Source organism: Diachasmimorpha longicaudata, chromosome 5, assembly GCF_034640455.1.
Source record: "Diachasmimorpha longicaudata isolate KC_UGA_2023 chromosome 5, iyDiaLong2, whole genome shotgun sequence".
Taxonomy (NCBI): domain Eukaryota; kingdom Metazoa; phylum Arthropoda; class Insecta; order Hymenoptera; family Braconidae; genus Diachasmimorpha; species Diachasmimorpha longicaudata.
In genome coordinates, this window is record NC_087229.1 from 8204808 (window position 1) to 8228153 (window position 23346).

At 37.3% G+C, this 23346-nt stretch overlaps 3 protein-coding genes and 1 non-coding gene across 15 annotated transcripts; 1 reads left to right on the forward strand and 3 right to left on the reverse strand.

Moving 5' to 3' along the window:
- Positions 1-98: 98 nt before the first annotated feature.
- On the reverse strand, positions 99-5895 carry LOC135162538 (uncharacterized). Of its 6 annotated transcripts, none has more exons than XR_010298981.1 (5): positions 5630-5895; positions 5283-5376; positions 4198-4641; positions 1286-4048; positions 99-1182 (listed from the first exon to the last, which is right to left on the reverse strand). XR_010298981.1 is itself a non-coding variant. In XM_064121137.1 (3 exons), exons 2-3 carry the CDS (start codon positions 5359-5361, stop codon positions 983-985), a joined length of 603 nt encoding a protein of 200 aa, XP_063977207.1. In that variant the 5' UTR covers positions 5362-5376; positions 5630-5884; the 3' UTR covers positions 99-982. The 6 variants fall into 6 exon arrangements, 2 of the variants coding, with proteins under 2 accessions (XP_063977207.1, XP_063977208.1); XR_010298982.1 differs by having other exon boundaries at positions 4198-4280; positions 4360-5376; XR_010298983.1 differs by lacking the exon at positions 4198-4641.
- On the forward strand, positions 2140-20718 carry LOC135162492 (uncharacterized protein). 7 transcript variants are annotated; one of them, XR_010298972.1, is made up of 16 exons: positions 5671-5852; positions 5931-6067; positions 6522-6613; positions 6858-6988; positions 7061-7229; positions 7620-7722; positions 8328-8650; positions 9062-9763; positions 9910-10274; positions 10369-10676; positions 10841-12292; positions 12356-12451; positions 12530-12661; positions 15212-15300; positions 15362-15430; positions 16429-16509. XR_010298972.1 is itself a non-coding variant. In XM_064121045.1 (15 exons), exons 2-15 carry the CDS (start codon positions 5699-5701, stop codon positions 16720-16722), a joined length of 4458 nt encoding a protein of 1485 aa, XP_063977115.1. In that variant the 5' UTR covers positions 2140-2275; positions 5648-5698; the 3' UTR covers positions 16723-20718. The 7 variants fall into 7 exon arrangements, 5 of the variants coding, with proteins under 5 accessions (XP_063977115.1, XP_063977119.1, XP_063977120.1 ...); XM_064121045.1 differs by lacking the exons at positions 15212-15300; positions 15362-15430 and adding an exon at positions 2140-2275 and having other exon boundaries at positions 5648-5852; positions 16429-20718; XM_064121049.1 differs by lacking the exons at positions 15212-15300; positions 15362-15430 and adding an exon at positions 2140-2275 and having other exon boundaries at positions 5648-5852; positions 8334-8650; positions 16429-20718.
- Positions 4747-4818, reverse strand: Trnat-cgu (transfer RNA threonine (anticodon CGU)). Its single transcript has one exon. It is a non-coding gene; the product is annotated as a tRNA-Thr (tRNA).
- On the reverse strand, positions 20700-23331 carry LOC135162505 (nondiscriminating glutamyl-tRNA synthetase EARS2, mitochondrial). Its single transcript, XM_064121081.1, has 9 exons — positions 23190-23331; positions 22885-23119; positions 22538-22733; positions 22021-22229; positions 21666-21891; positions 21436-21596; positions 21136-21299; positions 20888-21045; positions 20700-20818 (listed from the first exon to the last, which is right to left on the reverse strand). The coding sequence occupies exons 1-9, from the start codon at positions 23287-23289 to the stop codon at positions 20735-20737; spliced, it is 1533 nt and encodes a 510-aa protein (XP_063977151.1). The 5' UTR covers positions 23290-23331; the 3' UTR covers positions 20700-20734.
- Between the last annotated feature and the right edge of the window lie 15 nt (positions 23332-23346).

The window sequence follows — 23346 nt, forward strand, 5'->3', positions numbered from 1 at the left end:
CTCCTCGGGGGTGAAATCGTGTCGGTAACGTGGAGAAACTGGCGTCAGTCAAACCCCCAGAACTGAGCCTCTACTTTGGTCTATCCTCTTTGCTCACAATTCACGTAATTCACTGGTGCGCATTCAGGGGGCAGCCATGTCCGACACCAATTCTTGGCGCGGAAATTTCAATTATGACTAGACGATAGAAAATTAGTGGATTGCAGTTAATTTGGGTGGAAAACATAGAAAAAAGGGAAGACTTTAGTAGATTATAATATACCAATGAACCACTTGTAAATTACAATTTTTGGCAATAGTGAGCTGCTTTTAAATAGTTTATTGCAATAGTTAATTCGCCATTTATAAGAATAAAGGAAGGAAATTCGAGACGCCGAGCGAATTCTCAGGTTCATCACCGAAATAAAAATCCCAAATGGTCCCGTATTTTATCTCGGAAAAGTAAAATTCTTCAGAAAATTTTCATTTTATATAGTATTTGACATCGATTCCCGCAAATCTCCCCAAAGAGCTTTTTTCCCTGGTTAATTAAACATCCTAACATTTGCCTTCCAATTAAGTATAAATAAAATACCAATGTATGAGCCAATCATTTCTCCGCGAGCTCGAAAAAACTCATGAATATCCGTCATTGCGTGCGTAGCTATATCACATGCTCGACAAAATTACACCTGATCATTAACAACAATTGTCCATAGAAATGAGTGGTATGAAAAGAAATATACCGTCTGAACAATGAAATCTTTATTCTATCGATTAAAACCCCGATGAATGCGCATGTCCATCCTGTGCACGAAGGAGTGACTTTTTCCTCCCTTTTGTACAACAGGCTTTTATTGTTTAACATAACAATACACACTCATGGCTTTCGCTTAAGTTTATGCAACAAGAAAAAATCAATATATACCAGCTGTCACAAAAGCAAATATGCATAGAAAGATGAAGGAGAACATAAATAGCTGATTTGTAGGCGATGGTGGTCTTATTTTCTCCTCCAGCTATGGGGGGAATAAAATCCAGATAAAATAAGAGTAAATAAAAATGATTTCCGTTGAAGAAAAAATACGATGACATCTACGGGTACCGTGTAACAGTGTAAAACACCAGCCATACGTGAGCTCATACGATCCGTGAAGAAAGTCAAAGGGAGGAAGATGAAGAGGGTGGTGAAAGGCGGATTTCCTATAAAAAAGAAAGAGCCTGAGGAAAAAAAAAGATAGAATTCCGTAATGGAAAAGAAGGGGTGGAATTCACGTATAGCGATACAACTGCGGTTTAGCCTTACGAAGTTCACCGATGGTGTGCGAGAGTTATCGAGAGTATCCTCCTCTGGAAGTTGCCTCGTGGCCCAACTCGATGATAACAAGGACGGGATACGGGACGACCGGGGCAAGAGGGAGGAATGGGGAGCAGGAGCAAAGCTGACTAGCTCACGTCCTGATACGCATCCACTAGTCGCACAGGAGCCGCTCGACAAGGCGGTTCGTCCGTCGAGTGTTTGTTTCACTGATAACAGAATAACAGATTAAACATCAAAGATTTTTCAACGGAAGAAAATTGATTGGCTCAGGCAACTAGAGATTGTTTTAAAAAGTCTATTTGATAAAGCTAGTTATTAAATTTTTTCTCTATTAGTAGGATTATTATATTGTAATTAACGATAGTATTTAATCGGGTAACACGCGCGGTCGTCAGTTTTCAAGAATACAAATAGATAAAGACATATATGTAAATCAGTAGTTACGATTGCGTTTGGTCAGACATAAATTTCGATCAGTTTGAAGTATTTTGATTTGTAAAAATCACGGGGTCACGAGAGTGCGCATTGGTGGGCCTCATGACGACAGCGGGAGTCTGGGTCACACACGGGCGAATCATGACCCAAATGAAAGACGTATACGTCACATGGTTCTATGGGTTCTCCCGGTGCATTCAAATACTTCGTCGTAATTAACAGAAAGTTTATGCACAAGTTCGTTATCTTTGATGGATTTTTTTTTCATTTGTTTTATGAATGACTAAGGGAAACTAGGTTGCGGTTGATAACATCCCAATATACCCTGACTCATCTATTTCCAAACAATTAGACTAATTGATATTGAGGAAAGGAGTATTAGGAAGTACATTATTCAAAAAGTTCCACATTCGACAATCACTTAATATAGAATTTCCCAGATACATTCGTAATACCTTGTTAGAGTTAAAAAGTACAAGTGCTGTTTGAAGTTGTTTATGTCTACAACGTTTTGTCCTCGTAGGATATAAGAAGTTTGTGGTGAGTTGAAAATTTATGTATTACATGTCTTTTATCATGATAGCGGCCTTTTATTCTTTGCATCGTCGTTCTTTTTTAAAATGACACAAGCCTCGGAGAAGTCAAGATCACATATCTGACAAGGGAGGATTGAGTAGGTCTTTTAAATGGACACACTTTGTTCTATCTTGATATGTTGGAAATTGGTTGCATCATCATGATGACGAGAAAAATCTCACTCCTCTACGCTTGTCCTCGTGTCCTTTAGGAAGATTCAGAGGGTTTTTTTGTTGGGTTATCAGCGAAGGGCCACTTTTATATCGTTTAATCCATCAGTGACACGTGAATGGCATAGAAAAAAAAGAAGGAAAATATTCCCTCTGGCATCTACGAAATTCTTCAGCGAATAAATCATCTCTGTGTATATATAAGAAATTCTAATATATTGTTGAATTTTGAGGAGAGTGAGGGTTAATGCGATTCAGAGGGCATAATGAAATTTCCGATTTCGCAGAGCTCTTAATGTATCTGAACGCTGAACATCTATTAGCAGAAATTTAAATTAATTAGGGAACTCTCTCCAAAATTCTTCTTTCAAGTAACTAGTAAGAGTAATAAGTCATTTAAATGGACTAAACATGTTTTCCGTTGAGACAGCATCAAAGTCAATGTTCTGCACATAGAGAATAGTGAACTTTTAATCTGGGGAGAAATAATAGAGTCGTGCTCGCCTACAAGAATGACCAAAGTAAGGGTGGTCACTTCATGAGTAAGGGTCTTATATTTTACCTCTCGTGGTAAATACAATTTTTCGCCCCAACATAAGCGCAAAGTCAGCTTAAAGAAATCCCTCAATAAAATCATTAATTTATTGGAAGACATTTAGGGGAACAGCTCTTCCGCTCTATGCATATGTGAGAGAAAGGGATTGTGTGTGTTAGCCGGTTATTGACAAGGAAATCTCCACGGATCAAGATAATTGCGTTAGGGTCGGTGGGCTATCATGTGCCTAACGCTAGTCAATATTGCACACGGTATTTGTGGGCTTGATTGGATTTCGTTCTTATCCCTATCCATCCCAAATTGAGTGTAATGGAAAAGTGATGGAGAGTATGACGTGGAGAGTAAGCAATAGGATCGACATAAATGAAAAAGATCCTGAAATTTCCGAAAGATATAGAATAAGCTTTATAATCCTCGGTATTATTGTATTTTTTTTACCATTCTGTTTCAACATATGTAAACAGTGGTGTTTACTCACTTAAATACTAGATGATACCGGAGATAATAATGCAATAGCTATTTTTTTCACGGGGACAACAAAATTTTTAATTTTAATCTGAATGGCTGAATTTAATCGCAGGAAACGAGCGAACGGTTTATCGATCTTTATTATAACGGGCGGAGCAGTTTGATGTCATAATAATGTGATTGCCCACGAAAATTTAATGTTGTAAAAATTATTTTTATTATTATTGTAACGATTTTCTGGCAGTTATTTCTTTTCCCAGATTCAATTTCATTCGGACCATAGAATGGATACAGCACTGACGCTGATTTTCAGTGCGGTTTCCTGCCTTGTGCCTACGCCCTGGCAAAAAATATCGTTCTAACCAGTGGAAATAGGATAAAGAACCCTTACCCACGTGCTTACTACCCTTGTCTTCAGCTCGGGTGATAATTCCGCACGTGCGCACGATTCCTTGATTTTACTTCCGTAGGGTAGAAATGTGCTATTTCTAGTAATTCCATAGGGGTAGCCAGCTTCCAAATAAATGCCAGATACTCTTCGGTCTAGTAAAAAGGAATAAAAACAACAATTTTAGTTTAAAGCCTAAAAAATCGCAGGGGAACTATTAAAAAAAATGATGTATAGGTGTAGAACGCCCTGAAGATAAAATCGAAAAATACTTGGTCAAACTCCTCAATCATTTAAATAATACCTGTTTAAATTTAGGAATGGGAAGGTCAAGGGTTGACCGACTTGACATGAAATAACTCAGCCATTCATAGAGACGGTGTCCAACTGCGGAGTAGACATACAAGACAGTTATTTGGAAACGAAAATTCCGATAAAATATCAGTCTCCCATGCGTTGTTAATACCTTATCAATCAATAAACTGAAGTGAGTCATAAATCACCCTCGGATTAAAGAGAAAAGGGGATATAATGTCCTTTGTTGATTGATAAGTCGGCAGTAAAGCTTCAGAGATACGAGTTTTATTAAACTTGTGGTTTCCAAATGACCTCAAACTACCCTCGCAGTAAATCCCATCACTGAGGGGACACTAAAATCCTCACGATGATTGAAAATTTTTTCTTCCTTTTAATTTTATTTTTTATCAAAATATTTTCGATGCTCCGTTCTCAGTTCTTCCTGTGAAATCTAAATAAAAGTAATGAATAATCATCATTGAAGCAAAATTCTAAAATCACTACGTGACTTAATCAATATTTTTTTCTCCATCTAAACGAAATGGAAAAAAACATCTGCCTCCTGTGAGGTTTGAACTCACGACCCCTGGTTTACGAGACCAGTGCTCTACCACTGAGCTAAAGAGGCGAATTAAGTTTTTAATTTTTTGCGTTTTCAGAGGTATTGAAATTTTTCCACATCTACTTTCTTTCGAAATGCTTCAGAGACTCCTCAAACCCTTTCACTTGTATTACTCACTTCCTCGTTATTTCATAATAATTGTTGTTTCACAAAGGCCACACATCTGAAGGGAATTAACTAATGCATCCTCATATTGAACTTCCTCATGACAAAACATAGAGCATAAAAAACTTATTTATTCAGTATAAATTTGAGAAATTATTAGCAACCCTATGTTTTCATAAAAACCGAGTATCTATTGCCCTTGCTCCAGGTCCCATATTATCCTGGTGTTAGCAATACATCATGCTGATTAATAATTCATCAGCATTTGGTGGCCACTGAGGTATTCAATTATTAGTTGATCCCATCTGTTTGCTACTATATATTGTCACTGAAGTATTTGTCAACGGATATTAACGTATACTTACCTATATAAACAATACAAGTGAAGCGTGGCCCTCCCGTAGTGAAGCCTACAACCGTGTGGAGCCTTATATTTGAGTTCATTTGTGTTGACTTGCACTGGAAAAAATATTACCATAGTAAATAGAATGTATTACGTTGATCTATTTAATATATTAAACAATGGTGGTCTGGCATCGCAGATCCTCCCTGAAGAATCGAGCCCACGATCACGATTCCAGGTAGTCAAATCAATGATCACTATGACTTAAGAATGTATGAAAAATTTTGAGATATAGGTTAGGTTGTACAATTCAAAGGGCTTTGCGTTACGTTCAATATGACTCACGATTTGTTAACAATTCTCGAGTACCTTGTTTTGACCTTGCAGGTGATAAAACCATATCCCTCGTTTGTTATTTGTGGTTAGAAGATACAAGATATGGAGGAATGGTTAAATGCCCCGAGAACTGGAGGGGAAGGTAGGGCAAAAGGTGAGCAAGGAACAACTGAATTTCTCAGTGGTGAACATCACTGGTATGCTACAACTCATGCCAGGCCCACCTACTGCAATGTATGCCGAGATGCACTCTATGGTGAGAGAAACCAGATTTATATCGTGTCAGTTTTCACTCATAAGAGTCAACTTTTAACTGGTTTACTTTTGAGTGTAGGTGTTACTTCGCATGGACTCAGTTGTGAGGTGTGTAAATATAAAGTACACAAGAGATGCAGTACCAAAGCAATTAATAACTGCAAGTGGACCACCCTAGCATCAATAGGAAAAGACATCATAGAAGATCACGATGGGGTTTGTATTTATCAAACAAAATATTCATTCATCGTTTATATTTTAATCCTTTTAGCTGCCTCTAAAATTCAATATAATACCAGTCATTATTTTAGTTAATGAAGAGGATTTTAAACACCACTGAAGAGTGCTTTATCATTCATAATAAGAAAAGAAAACATTTGCATAAATTTGTTCTATGAGAGAGTGAACTCTTGAGTTTCACGTTCAGAAGCTTACGAGCTTCAAAGTTTGATATCTGTATTATAACAGCAAAAGGGGAGTTAAAAGCTCCTTAGTGGAGATTCCGAATACTTAAAAATTCATGAAAATATTAATATTAATATTTGGATACCGTAAGTTAACTAAGAAAGCTGAATTGAAATATTGAACAATTAGGGGGATGATTTTTGGTTTTCCCTAAGCCCCCCCGAATATCCAATGATTGATATTCTCCCTTCATTTTCGAACGCAGAATATTCAAATGCCTCACCAGTGGCTGGAAGGAAATTTACCAGTATCTTCCAAGTGTTCCGTGTGTGATAAAACATGCGGTTCCGTTCTCAGGTGAGAAATAACTGCGCAGCTGTGCACACGAGATTTAAACGAGACTTCATTTAGGAAGATTTTTCATTTAGATCGCCTCGGTCGACAACAACATAAACATTCTTAGCACTGTCGAGCCGGACGATCTCTTCTAAATGACATCTCCTCTATTTCTCATCTGCACCCCTAGCTTCGCATATATTTAATAATCGTGAAATATGAAAAATGATTGCCCGCATTACTGAACTCTGGAAAAATTCCTTAGACTACAAGATTGGAGATGTTTATGGTGCAGAGCAACGGTTCACACAGCGTGTCGGCCATTATTTTATCCCGAATGTCCGTTGGGTCCTTCGAAGCTCAGTGTTGTACCTCCAACGGCATTGCACAGTATTGGTAAGCCGAGAGACCGTGAAAGCCATAAGTTTCAATGCTTCATTCTATTTACATCCCGTTATTCCTTAATAGGTAGTGATGAGGCTTGGGAAGCGGTTAGACCAGTAGGATGTAGTCCATTATTAGTATTCGTCAACAGTAAATCGGGTGACAATCAAGGAATGAAATTTTTAAGGCGATTCAAGCAATTATTGAATCCTGCGCAAGTTTTCGATTTGATTAAAGGAGGACCGGGATCGGGGTAAGCTAGACACGCCCTTTGACATCTTCCCCTTTTCTCGCCGCATAGAATATTCCCTAAAGCATGATGTTTCAATTCATTTTCATCGGCAGCAAACGTAATCACCAATGGTGCGAAACCTAGTGACTCGATAGGAGAATTTTACACATTTCTAAGTAATCCTACAAATTGTCCGTCACTCCAGTCCTTTTATACAATTGCTATTGGATAACAGGGGAGCTTTATCAACGTGCATGCAGGCCCCAATATTAACCCCTCCCCATTTGCGGCAATTCCCAATCATTCCTTAACTAATGATGGAGAAAATCCCTCTCATTGAATGTTACAATTGTTTATCGAATTGCGTATGTTGTGTTTATTACATAACATTAAGTGGAATATAATGAACAGGCTAAGACTCTTTCGGCATTTCGACCCGTTCCGGATTCTGGTCTGCAGTGGAGATGGGTCTGTTGGTTGGGTCCTTTCGGAGATCGATCGGTTAGGAATGCACGTGAGTAACTGTAGTAATTCCGCATCGTTTAATCCCTTGACTTCCATTATTTTTTCACCATGCAATTCTCTTTTAGTCTTCTCTTCTTCTTCCTTAACACGCTGTTCGCTGAAATCTTCGCTGTTCTCTAACCCCCTCTCCCTAATTTCTATCATGCATGGTGTTCTGATTGTGACTAATCTTTGGACAGATAATTTTCTCGGTTGATGCACACCTTTAATGTCACAGTCGACCGGATGAATCATCAATAATAATATCGTTAATTGTGTAACTTTATCGCAATTTCCCAGTCAGTTGGGATCGAATAAAATCAGGTTCATTATTATTGCTCAACGCTCCTAATTAGCATATTTGTAAAACTGCCCTGCCCTGGTTATTCCTGCTCTCTGCCAAAATGTTATTCAGCTAGTGGAGATACATTTTCTACCTCTGGCTGTTATGTACATTCTTATTTCGCATGAATATAATTTCAGTAAATAATTCAGGTGGATGACTTTCGTTATCTTTATTTCATTGCCTTTCTCATATGGCAGTATCTTTTATCACACTGTGACGCTCACATTTCTCTGCCCATAACGTTGATATCGGCATTATTTTCCCAACAGAAACAGTGTCAAGTGGGTGTACTTCCGTTGGGTACGGGAAATGATCTCGCCAGAGTTCTCGGTTGGGGAGCATCTTGCGATGATGACACCCATCTACCACAGTTATTAGAAAAGTATGAAAAAGCAGGCACTAAAATGTTGGATCGATGGAGTATTATGAGCTTTCAACGAAGTATTTCCCTTCCGTGTCAGAAAATGTCACCTAATCAGTCTAAACCAGTATTGAGCGTCTCAATAGTTCATCAGTATGAGAATAATGTCATATCACATTTAACAAATATGATACAGTCTAATCAGGACACGATAATGATATCCAGCGCCAAGTAAGTTCCCTTCGATTAAGTATAATGAGACTGTTCGCATGAGTCGCGCGTCGTATTTGAATTCCCTGCATCGAATACATTGACCAATGAGGGAAAAATATTACGCATGAAGTGGCCTATGGGGCTGACTTAATTTATATGCTTGTACTTTTTTTAGTACGATAGATTACACAGGAATTTTCTTAATAGAAGTAATTAAATGAACATGGGAATCTGCATTTACAGATCTAGGACAGTAGATTAATTGAGAAAAAATCGATATGGCAAAATGTAATTTTGATCGTTAGACCTGAAGAATAATTTGCGCTTTGAAGAAGAAAATTAATTTATTTCTATTGTCTACCACCGTTCTGGAGCTAATATCCCAGATCCGCTTTAATTATACATATTTGTAACTGCATTATTTTGCAGTGTACTCCGTGAAACCGTGAAAGATTTTGCTACCAAATTGCTGGAAGCTAATCTTCAAATGGGCGACCAGATATTGTGCGAAAAATGCCGAATACTTGAGCATGAGATGGATCAATTGCTTCAAATAATTAATAATGAAAATATGTCAGCCAACAACGATGAAGAGCGAGATGATAGAATCCTCGGATCGGATCCATTCTCACCAATGGGCGAGTTTGAGAAAGGCTCACTTGAGAAGCCAGAGAAAGATATGACGAATTTAAAGCGTGTGAGAAAGATTCGCGATACGTTCGAGCAAGATCGAATATTGTCAAAAGTAAATAGCCTGAAACGAGCGATACGACAACTAGCTGAGCACGCCGAATTGTTTATTGATGAGCAGAAGAATTCATCTATCAAAGTATTTAATAAACATGGTAATATGACAGCAATTTCCGAGGATAACACCCCTACAATCAGAATGGAGCCCGATTACTTGGAGTCCAAATGCACTCCAAGTGATAGCAGCATGTTTCTTATACCAACACCTATATCATCTGAAAGTAGTGACGTTTCTCCCTGTACGAGTCCTATGCGAAATTTAGTTTCTCTCAGTCCTATGCCGGATTTGCGGAGAGATTCGCAAGTTGAAGATATGGTGACATTACCGGCACCGGATGGATTTGCCGATAGCCGACGAAATAGTTCCAATACCAGTCCAGGGTAAGATCCAGTCAAACATTTCAATTAAGTTTATGATATTAACGATAATTTATTCTTACCCTTAAGTTGAGATTATTGCGGATCTTTAATTTGGAGTAATACATTTTGATCACTATTCATCGTATAAAAAATAATTGTGATTTCAGGGTTTTTCAGTTCTCAACACCAGCGGATATTATCACGGTTCAACGTGCCATGGAAGTGGTAGCAGAGCAACAGTCCGAACAGTCACAGTTAGAAACTCCTACAGATAATCAAATAACCGTAACAAGCACAACATTAGATACAACTTCCAAATCCGATGACACTACAATTCAAGATGTAGTGATATCACCAGATTCGGATTCTCCCAATTCTACAAACATGTCATTAATCCATAGAACTGATCATGCAACTAGAACTGAAAATTCAAAAAGCAGTGGTAGCAATAGTATTGCCAGTTCAGACAGTATTGTTTCTGATACACTAGACTCAAAGAGCTTCACCGTTAAACACAGTGAAAGTGAAATTGGTGAGGAAATGATTCATCTCAATCTTCAGTAGTAACGTATTCGTAGTTTTTGGAAAATTTTGTGTATGCGGATAATTTGTCTGACACTTTTCAGGACACATAGACAGTGATATATTGGATTCAACAAAACTCTCGGAGAGTCCTGATATGGGACATATTGATTCACCGGAGCTTTCGGAGCTACAAAATTCGGAAAGTATAATCGATGATCTCAGTTCCCTGGGACAGGATTTAATGAGCACAATGTTGGGTGAAAAGTATGATTCAGTTCGGGAATGTATCGAGACCGTTGCTGATAAGCCAAAGAAATATTGCAGCTTGGCACAATTTGTTGAGGGCAATGATATTGCGAGAAGATCCTTCAAAAGGCCTTGTCGTTATGTTTCCTCGTTAGTGAAGGACGTAAGTGAGAAATGTGACTATTCAATTTAGTAATGAAGTTAGAAAAGAATTCAAGTCCCCGCATCCGAGACTAAAAGCCGAGGCGACTTGACCTTTTTCACAACTTCATCACTGAATTAAACAAATAAAAGCATGAACTATTCATTCCAATCATTGATTTTTAGGATCAGAAAGGTAGTGAGCAATTATTGGATGGGAAGACAGATTTATTGAGCCCAGTGTGTTGCTTCAAAGTGACCTCAGACTCGGGACCGCCCGAGAAATCCTCTCCAAACTTTCCTCCAGCAATAAGCGTTATAGTTGATCCACCAAGCCCATCCATGTCAATTGAAAGTCACGCTGAAGATCATCCTTCCAAATTGCGAAGACTCAGCAGATGTAGTATGGAGCGTTTGAGTGTAGAATTACCAGAACTCGGTTTCTCCCCACAAGCGACACGTCGAATAAGTAGCGGAAGCTTATTAAAAGCTTCTGAGGTTGTTTCATTAGCAGCTACAGCGTCCAGGTTTGGTGGATCAAGTATGAGTCTCCGTCATGATCGAGCGTCATCAGTAGATAAAACCGAAGACGTGAAGAAATTGCCAATAATAAATCCCCTCGTGAGACTTCCAATGTGGCCGAATGTGAGTGGTGGAGCTGGATTAATAAGTCAAGCCCTTCTGGCGAATGCTGATGCTCTTTGTGCGGCTGTTTCACCCTTAATGGATCCGGATGAGACCCTAATGGAGGGCTATTTTGAACGTTGCGTTATGAACAACTATTTTGGTATTGGCATCGATGCAAAGATCAGTCTAGATTTCCATCAGAAACGAGAAGAGCATCCCGAAAAGTGCAGATCTAGGGCGAAAAATTATATGTGGTATGGTGTACTTGGATCAAAACAATGGCTTCAGAAGACGTATAAAAATCTTGAACAAAGAGTACAACTTGAGTGTGATGGACAACGAATTCCTTTGCCCTCATTGCAGGGCATTGTTGTCCTAAATATTCCTAGCTTTATGGGTGGAACGAATTTTTGGGGTGGCACAAAAGAAGGGGATTTGTTTTTGGCTCCCTCATTTGACGATAGAATTCTTGAGGTTGTTGCTGTGTTTGGATCAGTCCAAATGGCTGCCTCCAGGCTCATTAATTTACAACATCACCGTATAGCACAATGCCAAACTGTGCAAATTAATATTTTAGGAGATGAGGGAGTTCCAATTCAGGTCGATGGGGAGGCGTGGATTCAACAACCTGGTATCATCAGAATTATTCATAAGAATCGTATGCAGATGCTGTATAGGAATCGTGCACTTGAGACGTCCTTGAAAACGTGGGAGGAAAAACAGAGGAGTAATAATACAACAACAGCATCACAATCAACGTCAACTCTGAGTAACCCATCGAGGTCTCGTTCCAATTCACGTCGACTGACAATAGACAGTAAACCGATACAATTGTACGAAGAGGAATTCAACATTCTCCTTGGATTCATTGAGGTTGTCACTACACTGGTAAAATGGGTAAAATTGTTGATAATTTCTCATCCGAGTCTGGAGCCCGATCTTTATCAAATTGCTGACAGAACTGCTCATAGTTTAGAGAAAGTCCATCCTGATGGAAAAATTCTTGAGGGGGTGAGTATTTGAAGAGATATCTGAGGGAATTCAAACGATTAATTAACGTTTCTTCATTAACAGCCAAGTTTAAGACCAGTCGTCACGGAAGTGGTATCCAATGCGCGACAATTATATGAAGAATCGTGTGAGCTACTACGAGATAAAGCCCACAAACTGGTAAATCAATTGAGAGCCATAAATATTTTGTTCTATGGGGAATTGCAATATGTAACCGAAATTCCTTTACCATTGCAGAGGTTACGCGAGGATCTGGAGAACAAGTTGTCACAGGCATTAGCAATGATGGAACATGAATTGCGCAAGTGCGTATTCGATGAGGCTGGCACGGGTATGGTGTACCTCCAAAATATTCCATCAGATGATCAGGTACATTATCTTTTTGATTTAGAGGTTTTGGAAGATTTTTAAATTCTTACATTGAGATTTTATGGATATTTTTATATTTGAAGTAAAAAGGGGTCCGATCCCATTATGATGTTTATTTGTACGAATATCCAAGTAGATGGTTAGAGCACTAAAATCGCATCTAATTAACTCAATCATCCTAGTATGCAGAAAAAATATTCTCGTCAAATTAATTCCATCCAAGCAAAATTTCTAAAGTGATAATTATGACAATATATTATCAGCGATTAATAGAGCATTCGCATTTTTTAACACCCATTCGCCTTAGAAACAAATATAATTCCCATTGAATCAATGATATAATTAATACAAATTGTTCTATGCCCTGGAATTTGATTGGATTAACTGAGTACTCAATCCTACCACCGGTAATACGCTCTAACAAATCAGAATGCTTTGTAGCAATAGAGAATAATAGTTCTAGGTATAGCGGCCCCACCCTTTCGTCATTTCAAGTCATCCCTCAAAAGTCTTAATTGCGTAGCTAGCACGCCCTAGAGAGTCCAACCGCATTTTGTATTGTCCGACAAGTTGATGAAAAGTTGCGTTGATATTGTCCCTTTCAAGGATTTCCCCTGCTCCCTACACAGAATCGCTGAATGTCGCAAAAAACCTCATCTGAGAGAAAATTAGTATTTTTACGAGAAAATAATTTATTATGACCCCCCAGACGAGCATGTTTATGGGTGTTAATGTATGAATTGAGTAGTTAAATGGTGTGACAAAGCTTGAACAACATTCTGACAAGAACTTTCGGTCACACCACGTTCTGTGTGAGTGAAAAGCGGCTTTACAAAACTGATTAAATTGCTCGTGCAAATTATTAAGAGACATTTGGTGTGACGGGGGAGCTCATTCGAAGACACATTGAATATGTCATATCCTTGTTCCCAGGCTTCCCCATGTACACGATATATTCATGTATATCCAATTCGCACATGACATGAGCGAAGTGCGAGGCTACCAAGTATTGAGATCCTCGTAAAGAGGATGACACTGGATTCACGGCATTTTTATTTTGAAAAAAATCGCTCCATTCAGGATTTATCCCAGCGATTTATTACCAGACCCTTTGGATAATCACTTTGACTGAGAGATTCATTGGTCCCTATGTACATCGTAGATCTTGGCTACCACTGACAATTTAAATCGTTTCCTGATTTTCTGTCTTTGTGTTTGTGTGTCCTAAAAAAACTCGCAGTATTTTGAGAGTCACTCCATGATCGAAATGCAATTTCTGGGGATGACTTCTGAAGATAGTCCCTGAAGAAGTCAGCTATCGTTGGAGGCCCAATGATCAATATTGAAAACCTTCCTACTTCTGAGGCTTCAATACCTCGCAGAATTATTTCAAACCCTGTTGGTGAGACAACCCTATATACGTGTTTTTCAAATTTCTGCTGCATCTGGAAATCGCTGGATTTCATCATCCACAAATTGATACGAGTATTGCATTACTTGGAACGGTCATAAGGCTAGGTTGAAGGTAAAGTTGTTCAGTTCAAACCTTGCAATTTGTCCATTTTTATTTTTCCACGATATCCCGAAATTTTCAATACATTTTCTGAATGTCTCCCGTTAATTCCCACCGATAGCAATGAATTTGCAACAGTAACTAGACGATTTTTCCACCATATTGCTGTAAATAGCCCCCACATAGTTGTTGGGAAACTGGTTCATTGACCAATTTAAATCCTGATGACCAATATCTTTTTATTCACAGGGTTTTCAGTATAAATCCGATATTCTAGATAAAATTTTGCGTTTTGCGCCGGGGGTGTGTGAATAAAATATGAACAGAAGCATGTGTTATTGATTTTTTGATGATTATCAACGAAACGATCATCACTACCCAAGGTAAAACTTTATTTGCAGGTCTTAACTGCCCGCAGATATTTGCCGTTTTCTGTTTTTGACTTGCCCTGTTTTTCAGAAATTTAGATTTATTTGTATGATCTAAAGTAATTTACATCGCATATTTTATTGGTTCATATGTGTAGCCTCGGTATTTACGTTTTCTCCCTAACTTTTAGTTTGGCCCATAATCGTGGGAACCTTGTAATTGCCCTTATTCCTGCATTTGCGTTTGTGCTCAATGTCGTTGGACCTTGAGATTACTTCCCTTTCAACGGTTCCTACCTTTGACCCTTGCACGTAATGATCCCTGTGACATTTATAATATTTTCTATCAAATTAAAAAAAATTAAAATTGAATAATTGGTGGAAGAGAACTGATACAATTTCGCGGATTTTAAGGTAACTTAATAAATTCCGTTTTTCGACAAAACTTAGGTCTAGGTATTTCAATAGAAGTGATCGTTTCGATGATAATTTCAAGAAATATCATAAAACATGTTTATTTTCTATTTAGTTCATAGACGCACTATTCAGAGCACGAAATGTCACCAGGAAAAGTTCATCTAAACATAAAACTCTATCTATAGAAAAAAATGAGGCGCTGGGAATTTTATTGGTCATTTGATGAATCAATAGAACGTGGACTGTTTGCAGCTCTAGCAGGAGAATAATCGGAAAAGTGTCGCAACCGAGGCATAGTTTATATTCAAGTCATCTTTCTCCATCATCGTGTTATATACTAGGTAATACTCTGGTGGAAAAAAATCTTCAAGTAGACGATACAGCTTGCGCGATAAATTGCAGATGGTCTTTAACATTCTGTGATGATGTTTGGGGAAGTACTCACCATTTTATCGCTCGCTGATTCATCCGGTACGTGAAGGATCACAGTAATCAGGGGTTGGTTGGAGAAAGTTCTTCCTTCTTACCTTCGTACCCATTACTTCACTATTATACATTGCTTCCCTCTGAATGTAACGATTTATAGAAATATTCGAGGCAGAACTGATATTTTCGATTTTTCGTGATGATTCACATAGGGAGTTCTGATATATGTTGACTTGACCCACATCGTTGGGATAATTTCGTACACTTCAATATGTTGCGCATGGGAATGTGGCGAATGACTGCGTCGCTTATTGTCGAACCAGAACGTTGTCCTGATATCCTTGAGCCTCTGTATTCCTCGTATTTTCCTTTCGAATCTGGCTACGTCTATGTCGAATCATCTTTGACATCAGGCAATATTATTGGGGCTCTTTGGAACGAGTAGTACCAATGTTTTTCGTTAAAAATATATTCTAGATATTAAATAACCATAAGAAGTCCAGACTCCTAGTGATTGACTATCGAATATGTCTCATTTTGTCCCGTCCTCCCCTGGAAATGAAAGGGGTCATTGAATGCACCTGTGCTTCAATCTGCCCGTTCATCAATTTATCAATAGGTTCGCCGATGACAGAGTGGCACAATATCTTTATTGTATAGATGATTAACATATTGAATAGTGAATCGATGTCATAATTTAATGAATTCCCCCAATTATTCCATTACATTAATCACGGTATTGCACATACACGCTTCTCAAGTCGATACATTGCACACGCATCATCACAATTGAGTACTGCACTTGTAATATACACATTATTGTATTAACAAAATTAATATTGTATAGGAATTTGGAAAGCGTGTGGTATTTCATCTTAAATAATGATCATTCAACCCAATCATTGCGACAAATTTTCCCCGTATCTTTTTATTTCATTTGATTACTCAGTTCTTGTCCCAATTGATCATTGATGAGCTTGGGCCCGAATACGATATATTCCTGTCTAAAGAAAATTAACAAAATGGATATGTAAAATTCACAGGGTGATAGAAAGAATCGTCATCGAGGTTTGTTTTGGTTGAAGTTCCGCCGTTCGGGTGGCAATAGTGGTGGAAGTCATCCAGCCCGGGATCAAGTGACAGCATGGAGTGTGCAGGATGTATGTATTTGGTTGGAGAACCTCCAACTTGGCGAGTACACCGAACAATTCATATCTCATGACATACGTGGAAGGGAATTACTATCTCTTGCCCGGCGAGACCTCAAGGAACTTGGAATTATCAAAATTGGTCACGTCAAACGTATACTTCAAGCTATCAACGACCTGAATAACTAAATTTAATACTTTTTCACTCATTGCTCTCTTCAATGTTTTAATTAATATTCGAATAACGAATTCGAACAGAATATGCAAGATCAAGGCTGTGTTGGAACTTTCAAAGATGAAAAATAGTGGAATTCAAAGTTTTCCAATATTTTTCGTTACCATAATTACAAACTCGAAGGAGGTCATGTCTCCAATGAGAACCAGGAACAGTATTAGACACTTTTGTCAACGACTATGAACTTTTCATTGGTAGTCATATTTAAAAACGGCCTTGAGTGAGATAGGTATACATCCCTTTACTGTTTGATGTATTTCAATTTTTATTCAATCTTCTAACGTCAATAAGCCACGGAACACTGTGCAATGCCAAAGGAGTCATGTCTTATGAGTGTTAGAGGGCTAGTGATCCCATTTGGACGGGAACATTAATTATTTCTTGTTCAATTGACATTCTCTTGAATATCTTCTATTATATCTATATAGAATTTTTTTGCACAGCAAAATCATAATATCTAAATAAGTATTAAAAAAAAATACTCTCTAATTAGTAGATGGTCTTTTGAAGACTTTTTTCATCTCTCTTTTGACTATTTGCGATCTACTGTTTTCTATTTGCTCCCTAATTCTATCAAATCACTTCAATTTTTCACATTTACGAAAAAGTGATATTTGATAATTTATGTTGTGTGTAAAATACTACTGTAGGTTCTGCGAGGTGGTTACTTTCATTTTTCCATAAATATACAACGGAAAGAAATGGAAGCGATCCTGTTGCAGAACAGTTGTTATAGACTTTAGTCTTTTTTTACGAATCTCTAGTCGGGTAATTCTCTGTACAAATACCCTAAGACCTCCAAACTCGTCCTATTCTTTCGTGGACACGGAAACTTTTAAAAAATCGTTTTTCCATCCGCAATTCTGAAAAATGGAAAATGCGATACTGAATGTTATTCGATGAGGTAGAAATTCACGCGAGACAGAAATATAATTTCGGTTTTTACGACATATTAAAATCCCATCACAATAAAGACATTTTTATCGGGGAATATCCTGTTATTGCTGAACAAATCCTGTGATAAATTAATCTGATATAAGTTATAGTTTATCATCTACAATATCTTTTGAAGTAAAATTGCAAGCATATGCATTTTCCCAGTTGAATTTAACATAATTCATTGCAAATTCATTTGTCTCTTCTGAAAATATTTGAATCTACATTCCTTTTATCATAATTCGGATGGAAAATTCAATCATAGAGACATTGCAAAAACACAATCTACTTCTAAAAAACACAATTTTCTCCTAAATAATAATACTAAAGTTCGAAATCGAATGCAGAAAAATAAACTGAATACGAAGGGGGATTTCATATTTTTTTAAGTGAATGCATACGGGCGCATGCTCGTGTATTGAAACTCTACTGTAGATTAGTCAATTCACTTGTTTTACTTATGATCAATTCCTCACGAGTACTTAATAACTGTAAGATCGACGAATACGGGAGAACAACGAATGCATGCAGTTGTGGAACTTTGATGATTATCAAAGTCAAGTACAATTCCTCTCTCGATGCAATTTCATTAATCCAAACACCTTCCAACTCATTCTTCAACCACTTTGAAGTGTCCTTGATGTCGTCACAGACGAAATATTGTCATTGGGAAAATTCCCGGTAAAGTTCTAACTACCCATTTATCCATTTGCATCGCAAGAGATTGACAAAGCGGGAAATAATATTGAAAATCCTCCCATCAAGAAAATTGAAAATAGATCATTACCTATTAAACGTACAATGAAACCATGAAACGGATATTATCAAACGAATTAAATGAAGTATCTCGCGGGACTCAAGAATAAATAAGATCATTTAAACTTAACAATATCTATGTTCAATGGAACACATAAGAAAAATTGGCCAACGAATGACAAACACGCAGACGATAAACGCTGCTATAATTACGGGTCTTTTAACAGAACGCAATACGAAATAATATATTGGGATATCCTCTATTTTTTGTAATACGTGACCAGGTCACTTTTGGGGCGTGTAGTGGAGCAGTCTTCAGTTTTAAGTGCTGACCACTTGATGGACTCCGGGACAAAATACCTTGAAACAACAATTTCATTTCGAGGATGTTCCTATTATCGTAATTTCCGATTCGAAGGATTTGTTATTTCACATGTTTTATTTTTGACAAAATTATTTCATTAGAATTATTTTTTCAAATGTATTTTTCTACATTATTTTGGCGATTTGTAAAATCTGTACACCTTTGTACCTCCTCCCGAAAAGAAAGTTTTCCATTCACTAAACCGCCCTGAAAGATGAGCTTTCCAGACAACTATTACAAAGAAGAAAATTCTACAAGAATTAATGATTTAACAATTAATTGCGTAGAGTTTCGTTCAACGGGTACCTTAATAGGCCACAAAATCAAAAAGAGTTCATAAAATGATACTTTCGGTGATGGTATACAAATAAATATTATTGCAGTCCCATGAAAAATTAATGGAAGTAACAAATGTAGAGAATAACTGCATTTTTCTGTCGAATACTGGTGTAATAATTCAAGATGTCTAAGAAAAAATGTCATTTTGTCGGAGTCGCTATATGCGGCGTTTCTTGCCTTTTCCATTAATCGGGAACTTGCGTATTCATTTCTACATTTTGTTGTTACTCAAATCTGTCAATTCCCCCCCAACATACGACCGACTATTGCTGAACCGTGTGACTACAATGTTTTCCAATTTTCTTCCACAACGAACTATCTCAGATTAAAAAAATGTACGAGAAAGAAATATACAAGTTCCCTCGTATTCGTGAATTAGAGTGGTCATTAGAATCAAAATTAAACAGCTCCTGAAATCAGAAAAAGAGCTGGCAAAAATGTTTGTACATATATTTTTCTCTAATACCTTGATAACTGTTATGGAATGTTCCAACTGTTACATTTTCAAGAAAAACAAACGAAAAAAAACAGAATGACGAAAGTCACTAGTTTTTTGATGAATGAGCCTCAAATCACCGGTGATCATTGCTACATTGTAATTTCATTAGAAAATGCGGAAGTTTCATTCCAACGGCACACACAGCCATTTGTTTTATTATCTCGTGTATCATCTTATAGTGAATCTGGTGACTATGCGTTGACAATTATACCTCTTCCTCCTCATAAAATTGTTACTAGTTATAGATTTTTTCCATCAACGAATTTTCGATTCTTGTAATTTTTAGTGTGTGAGCTCTCACCAAGTTGATGTGAGATGTGTTTTTAAGTTGATAGATTGATTGAACTATTGAATTAGCACTTATAAAATATAATTGAACATTTCACGTTCTCTACTACATAGTGGATTTATTTGACTGAATAGCATATAAATTTGAGAAAGCCCATAGAACATTTTGGACACTAATGAATGCAATGAAATTTTTTCAACATAAATTGTGTTCACATTACGATTGACGATTGTTTAGAAAAAAAAAATTGTATAACTGCAAACTCTAGGATACACCTCTTCGTGACGATTATGTAGTGAACCTGAATTTCCGTTTTCTAGGTCTCAAAATGATTATAAAAAAATCCGTATAGAAAGGTAGCCAAAAATTAATGAACAGAGCATTAAACAGTAAACAAAAAACTAATGTGAGATGAATAAATAATAGGTATTTCAGAGTTAGACTCTCACCATATATTAGACTGACAAGATTCTCTCGGAGCGATGATTTAAATTTGGGAATTCTGTGATAATCAATATTATTCTTAGTATTCCATTTTGTTTTCGTTTGGAGAAAGATAAGGGGGGTATGTACTCAATTGAATTCAATTGTTTGGTTAATTTTCGTGCTTCGTTCTATCCCATTGTTGCTCGAATTATGATCATTGCGATCTATTTAACATTGATAAGATAATCAAACAATTAAATCACTGACGCACTCTACTAATTTTAGAAAATGGCAAAGGAAAAAATGTTAATTATTAAATAAATTGACTCTTTGAAAACAGATGTTTATTGACTATAGTCAGTGACTGTGACAATGTTTCAAACGATCTAATGTTTTATCTTTTCCCAGTATCTCCATCATTTCAGCCACACTTGGACCATGCTGCAAAAAGGACTCTGTTAATTTATACGGAATAATTTACTCCAATGATTTTTCAAAGCTGGTGATTACCTGTAGTCCGCTGAGAACCGTTCGCAATGATTTCATAAATGCAGGAAATTTCAATCCATTGTCGTTCGCGAATTTTTTTAAGTAGTCATTCAGTTGATGCCTCTCGAAATTACTTCTCTCCCAATTTTGTAATTCAGTATATAGCGTCCGCAGTGATGCTGTACAGAGACCAAAAGATTATTTTCAGATTCAAGATAATGTTTTCGTCATAATTTCGGATCTTTCAATGACGTCTCATCAAATTTTACCTAGAATTTCAGGATCTTCAATGGCCTTCGATAATCTTGGAGCAACCCATAAGAAAGCTAGATCTTTCGATATCAAATCAGTCAGTTTGGTTATCCTATCCCTAGCCCACTCCAATATTGTGATCATGTGATGGTCATCGAGTTGTAAGCTGCCATCGTTTCGCCTGAAATGAAAAAATATATTCATGCAAGGAAAACTTGTCATTTTTTAAAACAGTAGATGATTTATTTACTTTTTGAAAGGATCGGACATTGCTAAGCGATATGTATTAATTCAGAAGAAGTTAATGGCTAACTTACCTGTCTGGGAACGCTTCCAAAACCATATCTTGTAGTTTTCGTACCAAAAATCCCATGTTATTTGTGTCATCGAGTAAATTAGAGAGTTCTAATTTGTTGAATTCCATCAACTTGTCATGGTGGAGTTTGGAAGAACTCGTGTTGATTTTACTAATGTCAAACTGCAGAATAATCATCAGTTATCCTCTATCCTTTTTACCCCTTCCTCGAATTTCAAATTTAAACATTACCTGTTTTATGAGATTCGCGTATGTATGACATACATCTTGGAAACCTTCTGTTCGTCTGAACCCTCCTCCGGCATATGTAATATAATTTAATAAAGCCAATGGAAAAATTCCATCTTTCCGAAATGATTCGACTTTTATATCACCCTGTCTCTTCGACAATTTCGTTCCATCGGCATTCAAAATGAGGGGTAAGTGCCCAAATTGAGGAGGTGTCCAACCAAACGCCCTAGAATTCATTTCGAAATGTGACTAAGAAGCAAAGTGGAAAAATTGTGAACCAATTTTCACAATAACGCACTTTGTTCCTTCAAAAATTAAATTTTTCTAAACGTATGGCTTTCGATTCTTTACTCACTGGTACATTTCCAAGTGTTTTGGTGTCGATATCTGCCATTCAATACCTCGCAAAACATGTGATATTTCCATGAAATGATCATCAACAACATTTGCAAAATGATAGGTGGGAAAACCATCGGATTTAATAACCACTGGGTCACCTTCTCCCTGGCTTATTGATACATCACCATAAACTAGATCGTGAAAAGGCTTTGGTTTGTCTGTAAGCTGTTGAAGACCGGTATTATGAATAGTAATTGAAGGCGGACAGTTAGATTATCTGAGACTTGTATGTTATTCTAATCTGACATAATCTAAATATCGAAAAGTGCCGAAATTCGGGCCGCGCAACAAAAAACCTCGTCAGGGAAAGTAGAAACAAAGTACTAAATGTAACTGATAGATAAATATACGAAATGTAATTGAATAGACTGTAAATACGAAGAGGAGAAACAGAGGGATGGCCGGGCGTCGATGTAAAACGAAGAAAACATTTGTAACATCAATGAACTAAGATGAATTGATAAACCTCTTACCTTAAACCTAATACAATGGGGATCTTGTCTACTGAGTTTACTTGCAATAACCTCTTTCTCCAGGTGACGACATCGATTATCGTACTTCGGAACTTCTCCTGCTTTCATAGCTTCTTTCCTCAGCATTTCCAATCTACGTTCTGAGCAAAAGCAATAATAGGCTGAACCATTTTCCAAGAGCTTTTCAATTTGTTCACTGGGGTTCATCCACAAAAAATAAAGGTAAGAATTATTTTTCTAGCCCCCCAAATGTAGGAAAAGTCGAGATCAATTTCCAAGAGGCTATCAGCGAGCCGTTAGCTCATTGGACGTGGAATATCTCATATAACAATCCCACAACGACATACCGATAAAGATCCAGTCGTTTTGATTGAACATATGGGCCCTTAGGTCCCCCTGTCATTGGCCCCTCGTCCGGAATAATTCCTGACCACAACAGATCTTCTTGAAGCTTCTCCATTGCTCCAACTTCCACTCTCAGCTGATCTGTATCTTCAATTCGTAATATGAAGGATCCACCATTCTGACGTGCGAATAAATAATTGTACAAAGCTGTTCGCAGCCCCCCAAGGTGTAGTTGTCCTACGATCAAATAAATTGAAACATCTGCATTGAATTCACATCGACAAATAAATTGGTGGAAATTCCTTACCTGTTGGGCTTGGAGCGAACCTCACCCTCACAGGTGACTGGTTATAAAATCTCTTGTGTATTACTTGCAAAGTGAATGTTCGAAATAGCCTGAGAGTCATTTTCACGTCCTCACTACACGACTCCTCATATCTTTACCGTTCAATATAATACTAGAA

Coding starts and splice junctions, on each gene's coding strand:
- LOC135162538 (XM_064121137.1), bottom strand. CDS start 5,361: ATGAACTCAAATATAAGGCTCCACACGGTTGTAGGCTTCACTACGGGA. Junction 1,507..5,282: donor CACTTGTATTGTTTATATAG/GTAAGTATACGT, acceptor TTCTGTTATCAG/TGAAACAAACACTCGACGGA.
- LOC135162492 (XM_064121045.1), top strand. CDS start 5,699: ATGGAGGAATGGTTAAATGCCCCGAGAACTGGAGGGGAAGGTAGGGCA. Junction 5,853..5,930: donor ATGCCGAGATGCACTCTATG/GTGAGAGAAACC, acceptor TTTTGAGTGTAG/GTGTTACTTCGCATGGACTC. Junction 8,651..9,061: donor ATAATGATATCCAGCGCCAA/GTAAGTTCCCTT, acceptor ATTATTTTGCAG/TGTACTCCGTGAAACCGTGA.
- LOC135162505 (XM_064121081.1), bottom strand. CDS start 23,289: ATGACTCTCAGGCTATTTCGAACATTCACTTTGCAAGTAATACACAAG. Junction 21,597..21,665: donor ACGCGAATCTCATAAAACAG/GTAATGTTTAAA, acceptor ATTATTCTGCAG/TTTGACATTAGTAAAATCAA. Junction 20,819..20,887: donor CGGTTCTCAGCGGACTACAG/GTAATCACCAGC, acceptor TCCTTTTTGCAG/CATGGTCCAAGTGTGGCTGA.